Source organism: Oncorhynchus nerka, linkage group LG28 (assembly GCF_034236695.1).
Source record: "Oncorhynchus nerka isolate Pitt River linkage group LG28, Oner_Uvic_2.0, whole genome shotgun sequence".
NCBI classification, from domain to species: Eukaryota; Metazoa; Chordata; class Actinopteri; order Salmoniformes; family Salmonidae; genus Oncorhynchus; species Oncorhynchus nerka.
Genome location: NC_088423.1, coordinates 45,102,616 through 45,127,774, shown reverse-complemented (window position 1 = coordinate 45,127,774; position 25,159 = coordinate 45,102,616). Strand labels below are relative to the sequence as shown.

The window sequence follows — 25,159 nt, the reverse complement described above, 5'->3', positions numbered from 1 at the left end:
CTGCAGCCAAGGCAACCAATACTCGCGATATTTTGTCTCGGGGTGTTGAGAGAAGGCGATAGCCAAGTGCGCAACCGGGGAGGAAAGCAAGGGGTAGACTGATGATTTTATTTCACATTTTCAAGACTGTTTGTCACAGGTAAGGATCCTTTGAAATGCATCCATGTTACTGTCTACCATCAAGTGAATTGTATTGATGGGCCCTAAAGAGGCCTCTTTTAGGGCCCCACACATTCATTAAACTAACCCCTTGTCACTTCCATTCTTTGTTCCGATAACAATTATAGTAGCCTACACTGGAGATACAAAGTACAACAGACATAAACTACAATTGGAAAAAGTTTATTAGGGAGAAATCTTGGGTGATGCAGTACTGTATTAGTTCATCACAATCTCTATCACGCAACAGAAATTAGCACACCTCACGCTTACTGCATGCATCCTAGGCTAGGCTGCTGGATTTGCAGGGCCTTGACAAAGCTGTCAAAAGTCAAAGTGGCACAGAAACACAGAAAACAGAGAAATACAGTAAAAACCATGATGGTAGAAGGCTATAGCTAGAGGAACAACTTGTAGCTCTCCCGAATGAGCAGTGGACACAGCAACATGCTGACACAGAAAAAAACGAAACAAAGTTCAACCCTTCAGTCCTGTTTATTTGTCTCTCCTCATGGACAAACTATGTTATGCTGCTGCTTCGTGACTGAGCTGGAGACTTGTGTGATTGAACAATATACTATGCCTACTAAATGAATCATAATGGAAAAAAAATAAGAGTACGCATAAATCACAGTTATGGTAGCCTCCTGTGTTCACTGGGAAGTTGAACACAATAGGCTCACGATTGATGTCTTTGTTCATGATTGATTTCTTTGTTGCAAACATATTAACTAATCACCCCCTCTTTCTTTCTTTCTTTCTTTCTTTCTTTCTTTCTTTCTTTCTTTCTTTCTTTCTTTCTTTCTTTCTTTCTTTCTTTCTTTCTTTCTCTCTCTCTCTCTCTCTCTCTCTCTCTCTCTCTCTCTCTATCTTGCATTCTAATTTAAAGAGCCCAATATTGAGCTTTGTGGTTTGTTTTCATAAACTATTTCTTTCATGAATTGAACTCAAGGAAAAGTTGACTGGCTCACAAACCTTTCTAAAAAAGTGTATGTTTTTTCTTTATGTAGATGTATATATTGTGCGCGGTCTTTGTCTGCACATCTGGGTCTGTGGGGCATGCTGTTCACAGGTCGTCAGTCTCCCCATCGAAGGGCAGGGCATCCAACTCCATGTGGATGCTGCTGGGCTCACTGCTTCCCACCCAGCCTATAGGAGTGCGGTTGAAGGAGGGTCGAGCGCCAATGTCATGCTGGTATACCACAGCTGGTTCAGGCTCCTCATGGGCCACCTCATGGGTGTCTGGCAGTTGGAAGGTCATGAGCTGAGAGGCCTTATCAAAGCCCCCAAATGGTGTAGCACTCCTAAGACAGATAAAGTGATGGGCAACAAAAGAAGATCAGACTGATAAGTGAAATGGATCTTGTATGGGCAACTTCTGTCGATGTGCCTCACATACCTGGATGGACAATATAAGAGTCCGATTTTTACAGGAAATGGGTGGGCTCCACTATTTCACACTCATTTCAAAGAAATCCTTTTAAAATGCTATGGAGTCGACCAAGCAAGACATAGAGGGGACTGTACCTGTTGAAAGACTTGTACTTGGGCAAATCAAGGTGGGCATGGGGGACTGGCATATGATATCTCATGCTGGATGTCAGCTCCTGGTTGCCCTTCATGGCCTTTTCCCACGGTGATATGTATGAGGGAACATAATCATGCCTTTTCTTGGCTTTGTCTAAGGCAACCTCTACTCCATGACTACCTGTAGGAGGAAAACAGTGAGTCCAAAAACATATTTTCTATGAGATGATATCCAATTTTGATATATTCATTGCACTACAGGCATGGGCATCATTCACCCATTATTTTAGAGGGGGCACGAAGTACATGGGGTTGGAGGGGGGGTGTAGGTGGAAGTTGAAGAATTGAACATATCCCAAACACCTGAAATGGCTTTTTCCTGCAATCTACAGCCATAATCATTGTGCCTAATTATATATATATTTTTAATTTAAAAAATGTATTTTTTTTTACAAATATGCTTCTCTGTATCTCTGTTAAAATCTAGGTTGAAAGAGATGGGTCTTTTTCAGTACATTTAGTAATTGCTAGCTTTTCTAAAGCCTAGCAACCTTGCCAGCAGGCATGCCAGCTAAGATAGATAGATAAGCTACTCTAACTTGATTGATAGCCTGAAATCGGTTGGTAGCTAGTTATGAAGTTGGGAGATTGGGAACCTATAAACATATAAGGTTCATTGAACAAGCATGGGAAACAGTGTTTAAACCCTTTACAATGAAGATCTGTGAAGTTATTTGGATTTTTACGAATTATCTTTGAAGAACAGGGTCCTGAAAAAGGGGAGTTTCTTTTTTTGCTGAGTTTAGCTTGATCACATCAATTTACAAACATAACTCCTGGCCAACAACAAGCAGCTAAAATCGTCCAGTCAGATATTTTTATGAATAATTATGATAAAACTGGGCTTAAACATTTTGTTTAGTCATTCATTTAACAGGTCATTTGTAAAATGTCATCATCATCATATTCATCATCTCCAGCATCAACCCAACATCAACAGATGTGAAAATGGCGTGTTTCTATATTTTATAGTCAACAAAGATAGTGATCATTAGAAACACTTATCTTCCTCTATCTTTTTGACTATAAATCATAGAAACTAGCTATTTTCCCATATGTTGCTGGTGATGATTAAGTTAAAAAAAATGTCTAAAACAGGATATATCTGAGGGGGCACGTGCCTTTTTACCCCCTATGGGCATGACACCCCTGACTGCAGGTCCATAGAACTCGTTCCAAAATCACTCTGTAGTTTTTCTATGATCATGAGCTAATTTGAATGGATACTGACCATGACCATGTTCTCCTGGAGCAACATCATCATGATGTACATGTCCCTGGTATCCATGGCGCCCATGCTCATTACCATGCTCATGTCCATGCTCATGATCATGACCATGTTCATTACCATGACCATGCCCATCTTTGCCTGGTTTGGGAGGGGGTGCAGGAGGGCCTGATTGCTTGTCCACCATGTGGCCACTAGCATCCAACATCATTGTACCACCCAGGCTAGGGACCAACTTCTGGAAGTTCTCCTGAAATACACACAAGCATATAAAGAAGAAAACTCACCAGATTGTCATTCTGTACAGTAGGGGGGCCGTTAATTCGCCATTCGTTTGCTTGCTGTTGGCGCAGTGTGTTATAGGGACCACCCACCGGTGGGCGACTGCCGATTTCTACATGTAGAATCGGTTTGCAGTCGATGTGCAAATTATGTCCGACACTGTTCAGAGGTGCTAAGTACTCTCGGACCGCAATCCTACTGGTTGTTGAAATATACATTGGTAGCCTATCCATGGGATAACGTTTTTACCTCATCCGTTACCAATTTTCACTGCAATTGTTTTATGTTAAAGCTCTTTGGACAGCATTTATATTATATGAATTATACTATAACACTAACATTTATTATTGTTAAAACAAGTTTATAATTTTGACTTGGATGATTTACCATTTGCTTTTCTTTTTTTTGTGTGACTTTTACCCCGTTTTCTCCCCAATTTCGTGGTATCCAATTGTTTAGAAGCTACTATCTTGTCTCATCGCTACAACTCCCGTACGGGCTCCGGAGAGACGAAGGTTGAAAGGCATGCGTCCTCCGATACACAACCCAACCAAGCCGCACTGCTTCTTAACACAGCGCGCATCCAACCCGGAAGCCAGCGCGCACTGCGCCCGGCCTGCCACAGGGGTTGCTGGTGCGCGATGAGACAAGGATATCCCTGCCGGCCAACCCCTCCTAACCCGGACGACGCTAGGCCAATTGTGCGTCGCACCACGGACCTCCCGGTCGCGGCCGGTTACGACAGAGCCTGGGCGCGAACCCAGAGTCTCTGGTGGCACAGCTAGATTTACAATATTCTTACCATAGACTCACTGCCGAAGAGGTCAGGGTTGTTCTCATATATGAACTTCTCCACACGTTTCTGCCTCATCTTGAACATCTTGGAGCCCTTGTTGGTGAAGAGGTTCAGCTCCTCCAGCATGGTGTCCTTGGGAGTCTTGATCTTCATCCCCAGGTCAAACTCTGACGCCTCAGGCTCAAACTCTGCAGATGAGAAATTCATACATTGTCTATTGATTTCTCATATTGATTTCCTATAGTATACTGGATGCACATTCTGTATAAGGCTCTATTCAATGAAACTTGGTGACCAGGTAAATGGAAAAACATCATTCTTCTGGTGCAGCAATTGTTCAAGTTTGAATTCTGGACTCAACAAGGTCTGCATTGTGATACAAAAAAGACACTCAACAATGTATCTCCCTATGCAGAAAGAATCATATTTTGACTTATTCTGTAAACCCTGGTTACCTGTTTGGTTTGAATTGGTCCCACGGTTTGCTTATCATTGTTTGAATAAATGTTACAGTACTTTATGTGCATCATTTATCCTTCACCTAGAAAATACATCTGTGTCGATGTGATGTGATCTTTACATCAGAGCAGAAATTACGCTCAGTGCAGATGATTGCGTAGGAGGGGGTTGCTCTCAGATTCTTGCTGTCATTATGGTGGAAAATTCATAAATCACTCTGCTCAAAGATGAACTGGCCATTCTTCAACAATGTGGAGAGAAGGAGAGGGAGCAGAGAACAGCTCCTCCCTAAGTCTGGGCCTGGCTGAGAATGACTAGCTTTTGACTGAAGCTTTATGAGGTAAGGCCTGAGCCATTTTCATATCTGTGTTATCTCCATTTGTTCTGTTCTCAGTGCTTATGATCCATCTGTCAGAAGTCACAGGGCGTTGAAACAGAGAGGATGGGTGAAGGGAGAGAGTTTAAAATGCATAACACTGCACAGGTTCCACATCAACTCTAAAGCTACGGTAGCACGTATACAGTGCCTTCATAAAGTATTCACACCCCTGGAATTTGTCCACGTTTTGTTGTGTTACAACCTGAATTTTAAATGTTGTATCACTGGCCTACACAAAATACCCCATAATGTCAAAGTGAAATGATTGTTTTAGAATTTTTGACAAATGAATATAAAATGAAAAGCTGAAATGTGTTGAGTCAATAAGTATTCAACACCTTTGTTATGGCAAGCCTAAATAAATTCAGGATTAAAAATATGCTTAATAGGCCAGTAAAAAAAGAGTTCCAAACCTCTCTGCCAATAAGCACTAATTTTCAGTTTCCCCCTCCCCACTCAAACCACTTCCAGACAATCCTTGCAAAATTCTTGCTATTTGCTAATAACCTTTTTTTTGTTTCTTTTTGACTATTTAGACAGAGTGAACCACGCAACTTATTACGTGACTTGTTTTAACTCATTTACCGCGTGCCCACTGGGCACACCATGTCATTTTAACATGGAGAATTGAGTAATATTTGGTAGATACATTGAGCAATGAGATTCCAACCCTATTTTTAGCCACTCAAAATGACAATCAAACGTTTTTTTGATTCCCATTGTGTTGTCAACTATGCTTTCAACCATCAAAAAAAGCACAACCAAATTCCAATGGAAAATCAATGTCTGATTTTTGGTTTCGTTCTCACGGTGCCTTCAACCATTTCAAAGCACAAGTTCAAATGGGAATATGTCAATGTCAGATATTTTGTTTATTTATACAACAACTTAATGTGTTATCACTGTGTTTAATCTAATAGCACAACTAAATGACCTGGACTGCAATTATTTGAGATTACGTGGTGCAAGTGAGCAACGCCGTTTGAGATTCTGTGTAGATGATTATAGCAATTGTGAACATTTCCACAGACCTGTGACCCTGAACATGTAGGTTTTCTATGATTACATCAGAAGACATTTACTGTCACAGTAACCTCAAAATGTGCCCATTGATGTGTTACTCGTTTTAAGTTTGAATGAATAACATTACATTAGTTGTTTGTAAGGTAGCCTTAATATTAGGCAACTTTCTGTCTTACAAATGTAATAGCTTATTGAACTGTGTTTGGTTGACAACTACCAACTATCAACATTTAAAGGACATATATCTACGGTTTGAATAGTTCCATCTGATCCACTGGCATAATCCTATTCTTTAACTTTTGATTTTTGGTTGAGATGGAGATGTGAATCGACATGTTTTCATTAACTCACAATCACTCTCTAGGCCTACACTGAGTGTACAAAGCATTAGGAACACCTTCCTAATATTGCGTTGCACCCCCTTTTGCCCTCAGAACAGCCTCAATTCATCGCGGCAAGGACTCTACAAGGTGTCAAAAAAAGTCCACAGGGATGCTGGCGCAATATTGACTCCAATTCTTCCCACAGTCGTGTCAAGTTGGCTTGACGTCCTTTGGGTGGTGGACCATTCTCGATACACATGGGAAAGCGTTGAGTGTGAGAAACCCAGCAGTGTTTCAGTTCTTGACACAAACCTGTTCTCCTGGCACCTACTACCATACCCTGTTCAAAGGCACTTCAATATTTTGTCTTGCCCTTTCACCCTCTGAATGGCACACAATACACAATCCATGTCTCAATTGCCTCAAGGCTTAAAAATCTTTCTTTAACCTTTCATCTACGCTAATTGAAGTGGATTTAACAGGTGACATCAATAAGGGATTGTAGCTTTCACCTGGATTCAACTGGTCAGTCTATCATGTTTTGGTTGAATCTGAATTTCAACAATAGCTGTTGATGACTTTCCAAATGTTGTATAGACCTAAATAGGATCTTTGATGATATATGATTGATAAAGTATGGCTACATTTCATTTTCTCTACAGAACATACTATTTGGAATGACTTCGATAGCAACAGTGAATCTATTAAGTGTAGAGTTCTCTACAATCACTCTCACGATAGCACATTGGTAATAGTCAGTGAAACATATCAAAACTATGCAGGGCTGGGCCTTGTTAAACCGTGGATGGGAGACCGAAGGTATGGCCGTAGATAGATCAACTCTCCCGTTGGAGATGCTGCCCAGCCTATTATTTTCTTATAGTGGATATCACAATGAAGATTTGACAAGGTTTGTCTATGATGAAAATTGGTTTCCATGATCGCATAATCCAATGTATTTGCCACGTAGATTCCACGTCCCAATAAGTTGGCAAAAAACATTGAAACAATGTTGATTTAACCAGTATGTGCCCAGTAGGTGGTGATGTCACCAGGCAGGCTAAAACTCCATCCCACTTAAACAGGCTGAAATTTCAGGGGGTCTTTTCAAACAGCCCTTACACTAAAAGGGCATTATCATCCTTTTCACAATTTCACAGTATTATAACTACCTCATAGTGTGGAAATATATACAGTACCATTCAAAAGTTTGGACACACCTACTCATTCAAGGTTTCTTTTATTTTGTAGAATAATAGTGAAGACATCAAAATTATGAAATAACACATGAACTCATGTAGTAACCAAAAAAGTGTTAAACAAATCAAATTATATTTTAGATTAATATTCTTCAAAGTAGCCACCCTTTGCCTTGATGACAGCTTTGCACATTCCCACATATGCTGAGCACTTGTTGGCTGCTTTTCCTTCACACTGCGGTCCAACTCATCCCAAAGGTCGGGTGATTGTGGAGGCCAAGTCATCTGATGCAGCATTCCATCACTCTCCTTCTTGGTCAAATAGCCCTTACACAGCCTGGAGGCATGTTGTGTCATTGTCCTGTTGAAAAACAAATTATAGTCCCACTAAGAGCAAACCAGATGGGATGGCGTATCGCTGCAGAATGCTGTGGTAGCTATGCTGGTTAAATGGCCCTTGAATTATAAATAAATCACAGACAGTGTCACCAGCAAAGCACCCCCACACCATCACACCTCCTCCTCCAAGCTTTACGGTGGGAACCACAGATGCAAAGATCATCCGTTCACCTACTCTGCATCTCACAAAGACACGGCGGTTGGAACCAAAAATCTAAAATTTGGACCCATCAGACCAAAGGACAGATTTCCACCAGTCGAATGTCCATTGCTCGTGTTTCTTGGCCCAAGCAAGTCTCTTCTTATTATTGGTGTCCTTTAGTAGTGGTTTCTTTGCAGCAGTTCGTCCATGAAGGCCAGATTCACGCAGTCTCCTCTGAACAGTTGATGTTGAGATGTGGCTGTTACTTAAACTCTGTGAAGCATTTATTTGGGCTTCAATTTCTGAGGCTGGAAACTTTAATGAACTTATCCTCTTTCCTGTGGTGGTCCTCATGAGAGCTAGTTTCACCATAGCGCTTGATATTTTTTGCGACTGCATTTGAAGAAACTTTCAAAGTTCTTGACATTTTCCTGATTGACTGACCTTCATGTCTTAAAGTAATGATGGACTGTCATTTCTCTTTGCTTATTTGAGCTATTCCTTCCATAATATGGACTTGGTCTTTTACTAAATAGGGCTATCTTCTGTATACCAAACCTACCTTGTCACAATACAACTGATTGACTCAAACAAATTAAAAAGGAAAGAAATTCCACAAATTAAACACACCTGTTAATTGAAATGCATTCCAAGTGACTACTTCATGAAGCTGGTTGAGAGAATGCCAAGAATGTGCAAAGCTGTCATCAAGGCAAAGGGTGGCTATATATTTTGATTTGTTTAACACTGTTTTGGTTATTATGATTCCATATGTGTTATTTCATAGTTTTGATGTCTTCACTGTTATTCTACAATTTAGAAAAAAGTCAACATAAAGAAAAACCCTTGAATTAGTAGGTGTGTCCAAACTTTTGACTGCTACTGTATGAAACACAGAAAAATCACATTTTTGACTGCACTCAACCTCAATAATTTGGTGGATTTAATAATTGACCATTCCTGTTTGTTTTCATGCCAATAACATTTGCTGTTCAAAAAGGACAATACTTGTGTTTCAATAACTGCTGCTGCATTTTGTAATCGTGAACTATCCCTTTAAAATCCAACACTAGTTATGTAATTCAAAGATGATTTCTGTCTATGTATGTTATAAGTTATAACAGACATGGAGGGGAATGCTTTTGAACACTGGTCAGCTTGGAGCAGCATGCAGTGCCACATTGTGTTAAAACACAGCTTTCTGCTCAGGCCTTATTGCTATATCTGTCAGGACACTTGACACAAAAAGTGTAAGAGCAGCACAAATATTTACTTTTTTACCACTTAATGGGTGGAGGGGAAAACACCTGTCATCATTTTCATAAAAATGCATTATGCCATCGCCTGAAGTATGGATCCTGTGACTCAACAGCTGAGAGGGAGGGGAGGGTAAACCATTACTGCAATGACAGCAAAGGACAGATTGTAATTGTGCTGTGGAATCTAGGAGATACATGTTTGTGTGTGTGACAGGGCGCTAGTCATTAGGACATGTTAAGTGCAAACATGTGGAGGAGCTTCTCTGACAAGTGCACAGAGATCTTGACAAAGTCCCCAATGAACAAAATAATTAGGCTATAAATAACTTTTTTCATTTCAGATTTCATTTTCATTCTCTGTGATGTGACCCAAAAAAGCTGTCAACAGTGGATCCAGTCTCTTGGACCAGCTGCTGGCCCATAGGGAGACCAGGCCTCCCTGAGAGTTCTCACCTTCGGAAGGTATCTTCCTGCCTGCCCTCTATGTTTACCAGTTAGTACAGTATGTTACTCTTGATAATGCCATAGGCTCATATTGATCAATGTTACTGAGCAGAGTTTAATGTATGGTACTGTATGGTCTCTCACATAGTTTTGAAGATGTCCCTATAATCTTTAATGATATGCGAGAAATATAGCAATAAGGCACGAGGGAGTGTGGTATATGGCCAATATACCACGGCTAAGGACTGTTCTTAAGCACGACACCACACGGAGTGCCTGGATACAGCCCTTAGCTGTGGTATACTGGCCATATAGCACAAACCCCAGAGGTGCCTTATTGCTATTATAAACTGGTTACCAATGTAATTAGAGCAGTAAAAATAAAGGTTTTGTCATACCCGTGGTATGTGGTCTGATATGACACGGCTGTCAGCCAATCAGCATTCAGGGCTCGAACTACCCAGTTCATAATTTTGTACATGTAATGTATTGTGTTTTTGAGCTCATGCTTGTGCCTTACCATCTTGAGTGACATGTGACAGGTCAGTGATGATCTTAGAGGGCTTTTTCCTCTTGTTAGGTGGGGCAGGTCTTCCATGAGGCATAACTGCAGACTGAGAACACAAGTAAACAGGAAGTTAGAAAAGATCACACAACATACCAAGCTACTGTATAATATGTCCGATTTAGAATATATATATGTAGCCACTCAATAGTTTTAAAAAACTACTTGTGGAAAGGAGACAGAGAGAGGAGATAGGAGTCCCTCTAGTGATAGTCTCTAACCATTGCACCATTTAAAGACCAACCAACCACCAACCCTGCTTGGGACCGACACTTGCTCCAGTTTCAACTGTTCTGCCTTACTATTATTCGACCATGCTGGTCATTTATGAACATTTGAACATCTTGGCCATGTTCTGTTATAATCTCCACCCGGCACAGTCAGAAGAGGACTGGCCACCCCACATATGCTCTCTCTAATTCTCTCTTTCTTTCTCTCTCTCGGAGGACCTGAGCCCTAGGACCGTGCCCCAGGACTACCTGACATGATGACTCCTTGCTGTCCCCAGTCCACCTGACTGTGCTGCTGCTCCAGTTTCAACTGTTCTGCCTTATTATTATTCGACCATGCTGGTCATTTATGAACATTTGAACATCTTGGCCATGTTCTGTTATAATCTCCACCCGGCACAGCCAGAAGAGGACTGGCCACCCCACATAGCCTGGTTCCTCTCTAGGTTTCTTCCTAGGTTTTGGCCTTTCTAGGGAGTTTTTCCTAGCCACCGTGCTTCTACACCTGCATTGCTTGCTGTTTGGGGTTTTAGGCTGGGTTTCTGTACAGCACTTTGAGATATCAGCTGATGTACGAAGGGCTATATAAATACATTTGATTTGATTTGACTTATGAGGCCATGCAGACTAGATGCAGACTGCACCTTGCTCATTGTTCAAAGTGCACGTCAATGCCTTCAGAGTCCTAACATTCCCATAACCAACAGATGTATGTCCAAGAGGAAATATATAGACCACTGTAGGTTTCAGTTCTGTTTGGTCTGAACACTCAAGACATTAGATAGGTTTAACACATACAGTATATAGACCTACGGTGGGTGCAGTAAACACATTCTTCTGCATAAGGCTATTAGAACAAACTACCAAGACTTTCAGATCAATCCTATTTGCAGTAAACAGATCAATCCAATTTGATGCATAATATGAACATGGCTATAATCATATAAATCTGCCACAGGAACTCTGTAGTCTAGGTTGCTAGTTTACTATAGAATACTATAGTACTTACTATAGTATCCCTCAACCATGTGTAGTACTTACTATAGAATTGTGTATTATACTATAGAATACTATAGTAAATACAGTATACTACAGAGCGCAAAAACACTACAGTAAATACTACAATAATGTCCTCAAAAACACTACAGTTGTCACGTTGTTCGTAATAATGATGGTCGGACCAAGGCGCAGCGTACATAGAGTTCCACATACTTTTAATGAATAAAGTGAAACTTAAGCAAATACAAAACAATAAAGAATAAACGAACGATGACGACAATTCAGTGCTAACAAGCAACTAAACATAAACAATATCCCATAACCCACAGGTGGAAAAAATGCTGGGGCCGCCACTGGTGGTACCGGGCTGGTGACACGCACCTCAGGGCGAGCGAGGAGTAGGCAACGGACGCACCTGACTGGAAAAACGCACTTGAGGGAGAGTGCGAGGAGTAACGAGTAATGTAACGTCTAGTAGGGCTAAACAGCACTGTTCCAAAAACAAGATCCCACAAACTACAGGTGGAAAAAGGCTGCCTAAGTATGATCCCCAATCAGAGACAACGATAGACAGCTGCCTCTGATTGGGAACCATACCCGTGCCAACAAAGAGATAGAAAACATAGATTTCCCACCCTAGTCACACCCTGACCTAACAAAATGGAGAATTAAAAAGATCTCTAAGGTCAGGGCGTGACAGTAACCCCCCCCCCCCGGACGCAGACCCTGCCCCGCTCGTGGCGCCTCAAATTCGTCGGCGCCTCTGGTGCGGGGATCGTCGCTGGAAGCTCCGGTGCGTGAATCATAGCCAGGGACTCCGGACCGTGGATCGTCGTCGGGGACTCCGGACCGTAGATCGTCGCTGGGGACTCCGGACCGGGAACCGTCGCTGGAGGCTCCGGACTGCAGACCGTCGCTGGAGACTCTGGACCTTGGATCAACACTGGAGGCGCCGCGCCATGGATCATCACTGGAGGCTCCATTTACATTTACATCATTTACATTTAAGTCATTTAGCAGACGCTCTTATCCAGAGCGACTTACAAATTGGTGCTTTCACCTTATGACATCCAGTGGAACAGCCACTTTACAATAGTGCATCTAGGTCTTTTAAGGGGGTGGGGGGTGAGAAGGATTACTTTATCCTATCCTAGGTATTCCTTAAAGAGGTGGGGTTTCAGGTGTCTCCGGAAGGTGGTGATTGACTCCGCTGTCCTGGCGTCGTGAGGGAGTTTGTTCCACCATTGGGGGCCAGAGCAGCGAACAGTTTTGACTGGGCTGAGCGGGAACTGTACTTCCTCAGTGGTAGGGAGGCGAGCAGGCCAGAGGTGGATGAACGCAGTGCCCTTGTTTGGGTGTAGGGCCTGATCAGAGCCTGGAGGTACTGAGGTGCCGTTCCCCTCACAGCTCCGTAGGCAAGCACCATGGTCTTGTAGCGGATGCGAGCTTCAACTGGAAGCCAGTGGAGAGAGCGGAGGAGCGGGGTGACGTGAGAGAACTTGGGAAGGTTGAACACCAGACGGGCTGCGGCGTTCTGGATGAGTTGTAGGGGTTTAATGGCACAGGCAGGGAGCCCAGTCAACAGCGAGTTGCAGTAATCCAGACGGGAGATGACAAGTGCCTGGATTAGGACCTGCGCCGCTTCCTGTGTGAGGCAGGGTCGTACTCTGCGGATGTTGTAGAGCATGAACCTACAGGAACGGGCCACCGCCTTGATGTTAGTTGAGAACGACAGGGTGTTGTCCAGGATCACGCCAAGGTTCTTAGCGCTCTGGGAGGAGGACACAATGGAGTTGTCAACCGTGATGGCGAGATCATGGAACGGGCAGTCCTTCCCCGGGAGGAAGAGCAGCTCCGTCTTGCCGAGGTTCAGCTTGAGGTGGTGATCCGTCATCCACACTGATATGTCTGCCAGACATGCAGAGATGCGATTCGCCACCTGGTCATCAGAGGGGGAAAGGAGAAGATTAATTGTGTGTCGTCTGCATAGCAATGATAGGAGAGACCATGTGAGGTTATGACAGAGCCAAGTGACTTGGTGTATAGCGAGAATAGGAGAGGGCCTAGAACAGAGCCCTGGGGGACACCAGTGGTGAGAGCGCGTGGTGAGGAGACAGATTCTCGCCACGCCACCTGGTAGGAGCGACCTGTCAGGTAGGACGCAATCCAAGCATGGGCCGCGCCGGAGATGCCCAACTCGGAGAGGGTGGAGAGGAGGATCTGATGGTTCACAGTATCGAAGGCAGCCGATAGGTCTAGAAGGATGAGAGCAGAGGAGAGAGAGTTAGCTTTAGCAGTGCGGAGTGCCTCCGTGATACAGAGAAGAGCAGTCTCAGTTGAATGACTAGTCTTGAAACCTGACTGATTTGGATCAAGAAGGTCATTCTGAGAGAGATAGCGGGAGAGCTGGCCAAGGACGGCACGTTCAAGAGTTTTGGAGAGAAAAGAAAGAAGGGATACTGGTCTGTAGTTGTTGACATCGGAGGGATCGAGTGTAGGTTTTTTCAGAAGGGGTGCAACTCTCGCTCTCTTGAAGACGGGAGGGACGTAGCCAGCGGTCAGGGATGAGTTGATGAGCGAGGTGAGGTAAGGGAGAAGGTCACCGGAGATGGTCTGGAGAAGAGAGGAGGGGATAGGGTCAAGCGGGCAGGTTGTTGGGCGGCCGGCCATCACAAGACGCGAGATGTCATCTGGAGAGAGAGGGGAGAAAGAGGTCAGAGCACAGGGTAGGGCAGTGTGAGCAGAACCAGCGGTGTCGTTTGACTTAGCAAACGAGGATCGGATGTCGTCGACCTTCTTTTCAAAATGGTTGACGAAGTCATCTGCAGAGAGGGAGGGGGAGGAGGATTCAAGAGGGAGGAGAAGGTGGCAAAGAGCTTCCTAGGGTTAGAGGCAGATGCTTGGAATTTAGAGTGGTAGAAAGTGGCTTTAGCAGCAGAGACAGAGGAGGAAAATGTAGAGAGGAGGGAGTGAAAGGATGCCAGGTCCGCAGGGAGGCGAGTTTTCCTCCATTTCCGCTCGGCTGCCCGGAGCCCTGTTCTGTGAGCTCGCAATGAGTCGTCGAGCCACAGAGCGGGAGGGGAGGACCGAGCCGGCCTGGAGGATAGGGGACATAGAGAGTCAAAGGATGCAGAAAGGGAGGAGAGGAGGGTTGAGGAGGCAGAATCAGGAGATAGGTTGGAGATCGTTTGAGCAGAGGGAAGAGATGATAGGATGGAAGAGGAGAGAGTAGCGGGGAGAGAGAGCGAAGGTTGGGACGGCGCGATACCATCCAGTAGGGGCAGTGTGGGAAGTGTTGGATGAGAGCGAGAGGGAAAAGGATACAAGGTAGTGGTCGGAGACTTGGAGGGAGTTGCAATGAGGTTAGTGGAAGAACAGCATCTAGTAAAGATGAGGTCGAGCGTATTGCCTGCCTTGTGAGTAGGGGGAAGGTGAGAGGGTGAGGTCAAAAGAGGAGAGGAGTGGAAAGAAGGAGGCAGAGAGGAATGAGTCAAAGGTAGACGTGGGGAGGTTAAAGTCGCCCAGAACTGTGAGAGGTGAGCCGTCCTCAGGAAAGGAGCTTATCAAGGCATCAAGCTCATTGATGAACTCTCCGAGGGAACCTGGAGGGCGATAAATGATAAGGATGTTAAGCTTGAAAGGGCTGGTAACTGTGACAGCATGGAATTCAAAGGAGGCGATAGACAGATGGGTAAGGGGAGAAAGAGAGAATGACCACTTGGGAGAGATGAGGATCCCGGTGCCACCACCCCGCTGACCAGAAGCTCTCGGGGTGTGCGAGAGCACGTGGGCGGACGAAGAGAGAGCAGTAGGAGTAGCGGTGTTGTCTGTGGTGATCCATGTTTCCGTCAGTGCCAAGAAGTCGAGGGACTGGAGGGAGGCATAGGCTGAGATGAACTCTGCCTTGTTGGCCGCAGATCGGCAGTTCCAGAGGCTACCGGAGACCTGGAACTCCACGTGGGTCGTGCGCGCTGGGACCACCAGATTAGGGTGGCCGCGGCCATGCGGTGTGGAGCGTTTGTATGGTCTGTGCAGAGAGGAGAGAACAGGGATAGACAGACACATAGTTGACAGGCTAGAGAAGAGGCTACGCTAATGCAGAGGAGATTGGAATGACAAGTGGACTACACGTCTCGAATGTTCAGAAAGTTAAGCTTACGTAGCAAGAATCTAATTGACTAAAATTATTAAAATGAAACAGTACTGCTGAGGTAGGCTAGCTGCGTTGTTGACACTACCCTAATCAAGTCGTTCCGTTGAGTGTGAAGTTTCTACAATGCTGCTATTCGGGGGCTAGCTGGCTAGCTAGCAGTGTTGGTTACGTTACGTTGCGTTAGGAGAACGACAATAGCTGGCTAGCTAACCTAGAAAATCGCTCTAGACTACACAATTATCTTTGAAACAAAGACGGCTATGTAGCTAGCTATGTAGCTAGCTACGATCAAACAAATCACACCGTTGGGACTGTAATGAAATGAAATGAAAATGTGATACTACCTGTGGAGCGAAGCGGAATGCGAAAGTTCTATTCAGTAGACGTTGGCTGGCTGTTGGCTAGCTAGGAGTGTCTCCTACGTTAAGGACGACAAAAATAGCTGGCTAGCTAACCTCGGTAAATTAAGATAATCACTCTAAGACTACACACTCTAAACTACACAATTATCTTGGATACGAAGACAGCAAAGACAACTATGTAGCTAGCTAATACTACACTAATCAAGTCGTTCAGTTGAGTGTGATAGTTACTACAGTGCTACGGTAGCCGGTGAACGTATGCTAGCTGGCTAGCTGCTAGGCAGATAGGAGGACGACGAAATACGATAATAACGCAATTATCACTCTAAGACTCCACACTCTAAACTACACAATTATCTTGGATACGAAGACAGCAAAGACAACTATGTAGCTAGCTAACACTACACTAATCAAGTCGTTCAGTTGAGTGTGATAGTTACTACAGTGCTACGGTAGACGGTGAACGTGTTGGGCAGATAGGAGGACGACGAAATACGATAATTACGCAATTATCTTTGATACAACGACGGCTATGTAGCTAGCTAAGAAGAAATTGCTAAGATTAGACAAATCAGACCGTTGTACTATAATGAAATGTAATGAAATGTAATGAAAAAGTTATACAACCTATACAACCTGCAGACCGAAGGAGACCGAAGCGCGGATGCGACCGGCTCGCTCCAACCTCATCCTTGGAGGCTCCGTGCCATGGATCATCACTGGAGGCTCCAGGCCATGGATCATCACTGAAGGCTCCGGGCCATGGATCATCACTGGAGGCTCCGGGCCATGGATCATCACTGGAGGCTCCGGGCCATGGATCATCACTGGAGGCTCCGGGCCATGGATCATCACTGGAGGCTCCGGGCCATGGATCATCACTGGAGGCTTCGGCCATGGATCATCACTGAAGGTCTGGAGCGTAGAGCTGGCACAACGCGTCCTGGACAAAGGACCACCTTCGCACGGCAAGTACGGGGAGCTGGCACAGGACGCACTGGGCTTTGAAGGTGCACCGAAGATACAGCGTGAAGAGCCGGCGCAGAATATCCTGGACCGAGGAGGCGCACTGGAGACCAGGTGCGCTGAGTCGGCACCACCCGTCCTGGACAGATGCCCACTTTCTCACGGCAAGTGCGTGGAGCTGGCACAGCACGCACCGGGCTGTGGATGCATACTGGAGACACAGTGCGTATCACCGCAAAACATGGTGCCTGCCCGGTCACACGCTCCCCAAGGTGAGCACGGGGAGTTCAAACACCCCGTGTGACCCCCCCAAAAACAATTTTGTGGCTGCCTCTCGGGCTTCCGTCGTGGTCGCAAACCCCGGTGTCGTCGTTGTTCCTCCCTCGCTGCCTCCATCTGCTCCCATTGAAGGTGATCCTTTCCGGCCTGGATCTCCTCCCACATCCAGGATCCCTTACCGTCCAAGATATCCTCCCATGTCCAGGATGTCTGCTCCTCCTGGCCACGCTGCTTGGTCCGTTTGTGGTGGGATCTTCTGTTACGTTCGTTGATGGAAGGATCGGACCAAGGTGCATTGTGGTGGGCGTACATTTCAATTTATTAAATGAACACCGAAAAAACAAACAAATACAAAACGAAATGTAACATCTAGTAGGGCTAAACAGCACAGTACCAAAAACAAGATCCCACAAACTACAGGTGGAAAAAGGCTGCCTAAGTATCAGCTGCCTCTGATTGGGAACCATACTCGGCCAACAAAGAAATAGAAAACATAGATTGCCCACCCTAGTCACACCCTGACCTATCCAAATAGAGAATTAAAAAGATATCTAAGGTCAAGGAGTGACAGATATTCTGTTACATTGTTCGTAATGATGATGGTCAGACCAAGGCGCAGCGTACATAGAGTTCCACATACTTTTAATGAATAAAGTGAAACTTAAGCAAATACAAAACAATAAAGAATAAACGAACGATGACGACAATGCAGTGCTAACAAGCAACTAAACATAAACAATATCCCATAACCCACAGGTGGAAAAAATGCTACTTAAGTATGATCCCCAAGTAGAGGCAACGATAACCAGCTGCCTCTAATCGGGAATCATACAAATCACCAACATAGAAAATCAAACCTAGAACCCCACATAGAAAATATAAACTAGAACAAAAAACCCTAGTCACGCCCTGACCTACTCTATCATAGAAAATACAGGTTTTCTATGGTCAGGACGTGACAACAGTCCACAAAAACAGTCATTAATATAGTTTTTAATTAACATATTCCCTTCCCCCATGTTCCAATTTGTGCCACTCATGAGTGAGAAACCTACATGCCAAGCATAGACCATATATTGTGATCCATATAGGTTATAGAAAAGAGCAGAAGCGCTGAAATATCTGTTCAAACCTCAGACCTACCTACCAACAGTGCCTTCCAGAAAGTATTCATACCACTTGACTTTATACAAATGTTGTTACAGCCTTATTCTAAAATGGATTAAATAAATAATCATGCTCAGCAATCTACCCACAATACCCCATAATGACAAAGCAAAAACAGGTTTTTATATTTTTTTGCTAATTTATAACAAATTTAAAACAGCAATACCTTATTCACATATGTATTCAGACCCTTAGCTATGAGACCCGAAATTGAGCTCATGTGCATCCAGGAAGCTCCCGCGCTTAGGTCTGTTCAACGCTGGTCCGACCAATCGGATTCCACGCTTCCAGATTGCTTCGATCATGTGGACTGGGATATGTTCCGCATTGCGGCGAACAACAACATTGATGAATACGCTGATTTGGTGAGTGGATTTATTAGCAAGTGCATCGGCGATGTCGTACCCACAGTGTCTATTAAAACATTCCCAAACCAGAAACCGTCGAGCAAAACTGAAAGCCCGAACCTTTGCTTTAAATCAGGGCAAAGTTACCAGAAAGATGACCGAATACAAACAGTGTAGCTATTCCCTCCGCAAGGCAATCAAACAAGCTAAGTGTCAGTATAGAGATGCAATTCAACGGCTCAGACACGAGAGGTATGTGGCAGGGTCTATAGTCAATCACGGACTACAAAAGGAAAACCAGCCCCATCGTGGACCAGGATGTCTTGATCCCAGACAGACTAAACAACTTCTTTGCTCGTTTTGAGGACAATACAGTGCCACTGACACGACCCGCTACCAAAACCTGCGTGCTCTCCTTCACTGCAGCCGACATGAGCAAAATATTTCAACGTGTCATCCCTCGCAAGGCTGCAGGCCCAGACAGCATTCCCAGCCGCGTCCTCAGAGCATGCGCAGACCAGCTGGCTGGTGTGTTTACAGACATATATTCAATCAATCCTTATCCCAGTCTGCTGTCCCCACATGCTTCAAGAGGGCCACCATTGTTCCTGTTCCCAAGAAAGCTAAGGTAACTGAGCTAAATGACTACCGCCCCGTAGCACGCACTTCCGTCATCATGAAGTGCTTTGAGAGACTAGTCAATTTGACACCCTAGACCCACTCCAATTTGCTTACCGCCCCAACAGGTCCACAGACGACGGAATCGCAATCACACTGCACACTGCCCTAACTCATCTGGACAAGAGGAATACCTGAGAATGCTGTTCATCGACTACAGCTCAGCATTTAACACCATAGTATGTTCCAAACTTGTCATTAAGCTCAAGACCCTGGGTCTCAACTTTCTGACAGGCCGCCCCCAGGTGGTGAGGGTAGGAAGAAACATCTCCACCCCGCTGATCCTCAACTCTGGGGCCCCACAAGGGTGCGTGCTCAGCTCTCTCCTGTACTCCCTGTTCACCCACGACTGCGTGGCCATGCACACCTCCAACTCAATCATCAAGTTTGCAGACGACACTACAGTGGTAGGCTTGATTACCAACAATGACGAGACGGCGTACAGGGAGGAGGTGAGGGCCCTTGGAGTGCGGTGTCAGGAAAATAACCTCACACTCAACGTCAACAAAACAAAGGAGATGATCGTGGCCATCAGGAAACAGCAGAGGGAGCATCCCCCTATCCACATCGACAGTACAGTAGTGGAGAGGGTGAAAAGTTTGAAGTTCCTCGGCGTACACATCACGGACAAACTGAAATGGTCCACCCACACCGACAGCGTGGCGAAGAAGGCGCAGCAGCGCCTCTTCAACCTCAGGAGGCTGAAGAAATTTGGCTTGTCACCAAAAACACTAACACATTTTTACAGATGGACAATCAAGAGCATCCTGTCGGGCTGTATCACCCCCTGGTACGGCAACTGCTCCGCCCACAACCGTAAGGCTCTCCAGAGGGTAGTGAGGTCTGCACAACGCATCACCGGGGGCAAACTATCTGCTTTCCAGGACACCTACACCACCCGATGTCACAGGAAGGCCAAAAAGATCATCAAGGACAACAACCACCCGAGCCACTGCCTCTTCACCCCGCTATCATCCAGAAGGCGAGGTCAGTACAGGTGCATCAAAGCAGGGACCGAGAGACTGAAAAACAGCTTCTATCTCACGGCCATCAGACTGTTAAATAGCCATCACTAACATTGAGTGGCTGCTGCCAACATACTGACTCAACTCCAGCCACTTTAATAATGGAAAAATTGATGTAATAAATGTATCACTAGTCACTTTAAACAATGCCACTTCATATAATGTTTACATACCCTACATTACTCATCTCATATGTATACACTGTACTCTATACCATCTACTGCATCTTGCCATCTTGGTGTAATGTATCACTAGCCACTTTAAACAATGCCACTTTAATATGTTTACATACCCTACATTACTCATCTCATATGTATATACTGTACTCGATACCATCTACTGCATCTTGCCTATGCCGTTCTATACCATCACTCATTCATATATTTTTTTATGTACGTATTCTTATTCATTCCTTTACACTTGTGTTTATAAGGTAATTGTTGTGAAATTGTTAGGTTAGATTACTCGTTGGATATACTGTATTGTCGGAACTAGAAGCACAAGCATTTCGCTACGCTCGCATTAACATCTGCTAATCATGTGTATGTGACAAATACAATTTGATTTGATTTGATTTCCATTGATCATCCTTGAGATGATTCTACAACTTGATTAGAGTCCACCTGTGGTAAAATTCAATTGATTGGACATGATTTGGAAAGGCACACACCTGTCTATATAATGTCCCAAAGTTGAAAGAGCATGTCAGAGCAAAAACCAAGCCATGAGGTCGAAGGAATTTTCCGTAGAGCTCCGAGACAGGATTGAGTCAAGGCACAGATCTGGGGAAGGGTACCAGAAAATGTCTGCAACATTGAAAGTCCCCAACAACACAGAATTTTCCAAAAGGTACCTAAAGGACTCTCAGACCTTGAAAAACAAGATTTTCTGGTCTGATGTAACCAAGATTGAACTCTTTGGCCTTGAGAGGATCTGCAGAGAAGAATAGGAGAATCTCCCCAAATACAGGTGTGCCAACCTTGTAGCGTCATATCCAAGACATCTCGAGGCTGTAATCGCTGCCAAAGGTGCTTCAAGAAAGTACTGAGTAAGGGGTCTGAATATTTATGTAAATAAGATATTTCCTTCTTTTTTTTAATACAAATTAGCAAAAAAAAAATCAAAAAACATGTTTTTGCTTTGTCATTATGGGGTATTGTGTGTAGATTGATGAGGGGAAAAAATGATTTAATCCATTTTAGAATATGCCTGTAAGGTAACAGCATTATGAAAAAGTCAACGTGTCTGAATACTTTCCAAAGGCACTGTACCTACAGTACCTACAGGTTATGGAAAATGAGCTCTTTGTGTATTTTGTCCAGTAGGTTTCCTCAAGGAGAAAGCCCCCACTGCTATGTCAAAGACAATAAAACAAAAACACTACAGTAAATACTACAGTTTGCAAAAACACCACAGTAATGACTATAGTATGTACTCACTTTTTTTTTACTACAGTATTTATACTATAGTAAACTGTAAATGCTACAGTATACTGCAGTCATGTACGGCAACACAACAGTAAATACTACAGTATTTAGTCGGCAAAAACCCTACAACAGTGAATATTACTGTAAAGTCGGCAAAAACACTACAGTACAGTAAATACACTACTATAGTATTTATACCGTAGTATACTATAACATTTTTTCATGTGGGTAAGCTCCATGCCACCTAGGAAGTTAATGTCTTACAGATCCCTTTCTATATGCTGTAGTTCTATACTGTAGTTCTCCTTTGAGCCATACTGTCCTGCATGTCCTGAGAGTCTGCAGCTTCTTTAAGACCCTGTCAATGGCAAACTTCGCATCACATCGACTGACTGTAACCCAATCCACCAGAGCTATTTTTAAGCGCCATTTTCAGCCAAGACCTTTTATCGACTAGTAGTGGCGTCAGTGGACTATCAGATGTGTGAAACGCAATGGACATTCATATACAAACATATACACACTGGCACAATTGTGAAGGGAATGATCGAATTTTCCTAAAAAGTTGAATTAAGATGTTGAGAGGTTGGGGGGATTAGAGAAATAATTGTGGAGGAGGACTTTACAGATGTAAAGCATCTGTAGAATTATCACAACCTCAGGTCCCACCCTCCCCCTCCAGGCTTTGCACACCATATAAAATGTGCAGTTGGACAGAAGGGAGCGGTCAGCACATTCCCTCAGAGCCTGCCTGCGCCTTTAAGACATGGGTCAATTCTAAAAACAATCAAGGAGCTTCAAGACCACTTCACCGTGCCTTCGTCAAAAGCACTTTATGTTCCTTAAATTGAAATAATGCTTTCCTCATTGAGTCAACATCTTCAACCATGAATTCAATTCTCAAGTGCAGTTATTCGTATCCTAAGTGAATGCTATAGGTGAAGCTATTGCCGAATTTGATTTACTTTCCAGGTTGCCGTTGACGGTCAAGTCCTGCGTGCAATTGGTTAATAAAATCCAGCTGATGGAATGATCCACTCACCCAGTTTTTGTAATCCTTCTGTTCAGAGGTATATTTAATACCATTAGGAGATGAAGGCTTCAGGTTAATCTCAGTCAGAAGTTTACAAATCACAGGGTGCCTCTGACCTGTGGTTGGACTCAGATCCCAGGGAGTGCAAAATCCACCCAGAGCTTGGATGGCAGATCTTTGAGGGGGCTGCGGGGGCCGTGGTGGCGAGGGGAGGTTGGGGGAAAAAGTAAAAGTGGAGGGTGGGGGGTGGCGGCGGAAACTTCTTTGCACGGCATAAAGTGCTGATGGGGTATCAAGAGAGCAATATCATTATTGCAGATGGTCTGGGGGGCCTATATATAGAACCGGAGAAGAGTGAGGGGTGTGGGTGTCTTAACTTATAAGATAGACTCAAAGGAGGGAGGGGTGTCTGGGGGTATGTTTTGAGGGTGAGGTAATTGGTTTTCCCCTTTTCCCCTTCATTAATTAACTTCAAACTTTGAATAGATTGTCACTTTTCTGCCAGGCAGGGGCGCCCTTGCTGTTGTGTGGTATTCATGGTCATATAGCTGCCTAAACCAAAGTGGGTGCTGATTTGTTGGCTCAGACACATCCACAGCTCTCTCCATTGCTTAAAGGGATAATTCAGGATATTGGCAATGAATCCCTTTATCTACTTCCCCAGAGTCATGTGAACTTGTGGATACCATTTTTATATCTCTGCATGAAATTTGAAGGAAGCTAACTAGTGTTAGTGTAATTGCTAACTAGCATTAGCGCAATGACTGGAAGTATATGGTAACTCCTAGCATGCCAGCTTCGGCATGGGAGCCTATCGAACCCGCTGAGTCATGGGAGCCTACAAACCGGCTGAGGCCTCCCAGGTAGCTCCGGCTCCAACACCCGGACCCGACATCACCCCCAACACAAAAACAAACAAAAAGACCCTGATGCTTCCCTTTGATGAGTTGTCATTCTGTAACAATGTACGCTGAAAGTCGGGAAGCAAGTTCAGGGAGTGAAAACATTTAATAAATGAAAGAACAAAACAAGAAACACGAACAGCGCACAGACATAGAACAGAAACAGAAACAATGACGACTGGGGAAGATACCAAAGGGAGTGACATCAACTCAGCAAAAAAAATAAACGTCTTTTCACTGTCAACTGTGTTTATTTTTTAGCAAACTTAACATGTGCAAATATTTGTATGAAAATAACAGGATTCAAACTGAACAAGATCCACATACATGTGACTAACAGCAATGGAACACTGTGTCCCTGTACAAAGGGGGGGTCCTCATGGACTGCATCAGATTTGCCAGTTCTTGCTGTGAGATGCTACCCCACTCTTCCACCAAGGCACCTACAAGTTCCCGGACATGTCTGTGGGGATGGCCCTAGCCCTCACCCTCCGATCCAACAGGTCCCAGACGTGCTCAATGGCATTGAGATCCGGGCTCTTCGCTGGCCATGGCAGAACACTGACATTCCTGTCTTGCAGGAAATCGCGCACTGAACAATCAGTATGGCTGGTGGCATTGTCATGTTGGAGGGTCATGTCAGGATGAGCCTGCAGGAAGGGTACCACATGAGGGAGGAGGATGACTTCCCTGTAATGCACAGTGTTGAGATTGCCTGCAATGACAACAAGCTCAGACCGATGATGCTGTGACACACCGCCCCAGACCATGACAGACCCTCCACCTCCAAATCAATCCCGCTCCAGAGTACAGCCCTCGGTATAACGCTCATTCCTTCAACGATAAACGCGAATTCAACCATCACCCCTGGTGAGACAAAACTGCAACTTGTCAGTGAAGAGCACTTTTTGCCAGTCCTGTCTGGTCCAGCGACGGTGGGTTTGTTCCCATAGGCAACGTTTTTGCCTGCGATGTCTGGTGAGGACCTGCCTTACAACAGGCCTGCAAGCTCTCAGTCCAGCCTCTCTCAGCCTATTGGGGACAGTCTGAGCACTGATGGAGGGATTGTGCCTTTCTGGTGTAACTCGGGCAGTTGTTGTTGCTATCCTTCACCTGTCCCGTAGGTGTGATGTTCAGATGTACTGATTCTGTGCAGGTGTTGTTACACGTGGTCTGCCACTGCGAGGACGATCAGCTGTCCATCCTGTCTCCCTGTAGCGCTGTCTTAGGCATTTCACAGTACAGACATTGCAATTTATTGCCCTGGCCACATCTGCAGTCCTCATGCCTCCTTTCAGCATACCTAAGGTACGTTCACGCAGATGAGCATGGACCCTGGGCATCTTT

General features: G+C 44.6%; 1 protein-coding gene and 1 long non-coding RNA gene across 4 annotated transcripts; one reads left to right on the top strand and one right to left on the bottom strand.

Annotated features, from left to right (window-relative positions):
- Positions 1-326: 326 nt before the first annotated feature.
- Positions 327-23,139, bottom strand: LOC115113280 (myozenin-1-like). Of its 3 annotated transcripts, none has more exons than XM_029640788.2 (6): positions 22,920-23,139; positions 10,200-10,293; positions 4,059-4,240; positions 3,116-3,224; positions 1,687-1,867; positions 327-1,463 (listed from the first exon to the last, which is right to left on the bottom strand). In XM_029640788.2, exons 2-6 carry the CDS (start codon positions 10,282-10,284, stop codon positions 1,226-1,228), a joined length of 795 nt encoding a protein of 264 aa, XP_029496648.2. In that variant the 5' UTR covers positions 10,285-10,293; positions 22,920-23,139; the 3' UTR covers positions 327-1,225. The 3 variants fall into 3 exon arrangements, with proteins under 3 accessions (XP_029496648.2, XP_029496647.2, XP_029496645.2); XM_029640787.2 differs by having other exon boundaries at positions 3,095-3,224; positions 22,920-23,138; XM_029640785.2 differs by having other exon boundaries at positions 2,978-3,224; positions 22,920-23,137.
- Positions 4,744-11,905, top strand: LOC115113281 (uncharacterized). Its single transcript, XR_003861091.2, has 3 exons — positions 4,744-4,851; positions 9,577-9,697; positions 10,691-11,905. It is a non-coding gene; the product is annotated as an uncharacterized LOC115113281 (long non-coding RNA).
- Positions 23,140-25,159: the final 2,020 nt, after the last annotated feature.

Excerpts from the sequence above, each read along its gene's own strand:
- LOC115113280 (XM_029640785.2), bottom strand. The coding sequence starts at position 10,284 with ATGCCTCATGGAAGACCTGCCCCACCTAACAAGAGGAAAAAGCCCTCT. Across the intron at positions 4,241-10,199 it reads GTCACATGTCACTCAAGATG|AGTTTGAGCCTGAGGCGTCA; the intron begins GTAAGGCACAAG and ends TCTCATCTGCAG. Across the intron at positions 1,464-1,686 it reads AAGTACAAGTCTTTCAACAG|GAGTGCTACACCATTTGGGG; the intron begins GTACAGTCCCCT and ends TATCTGTCTTAG.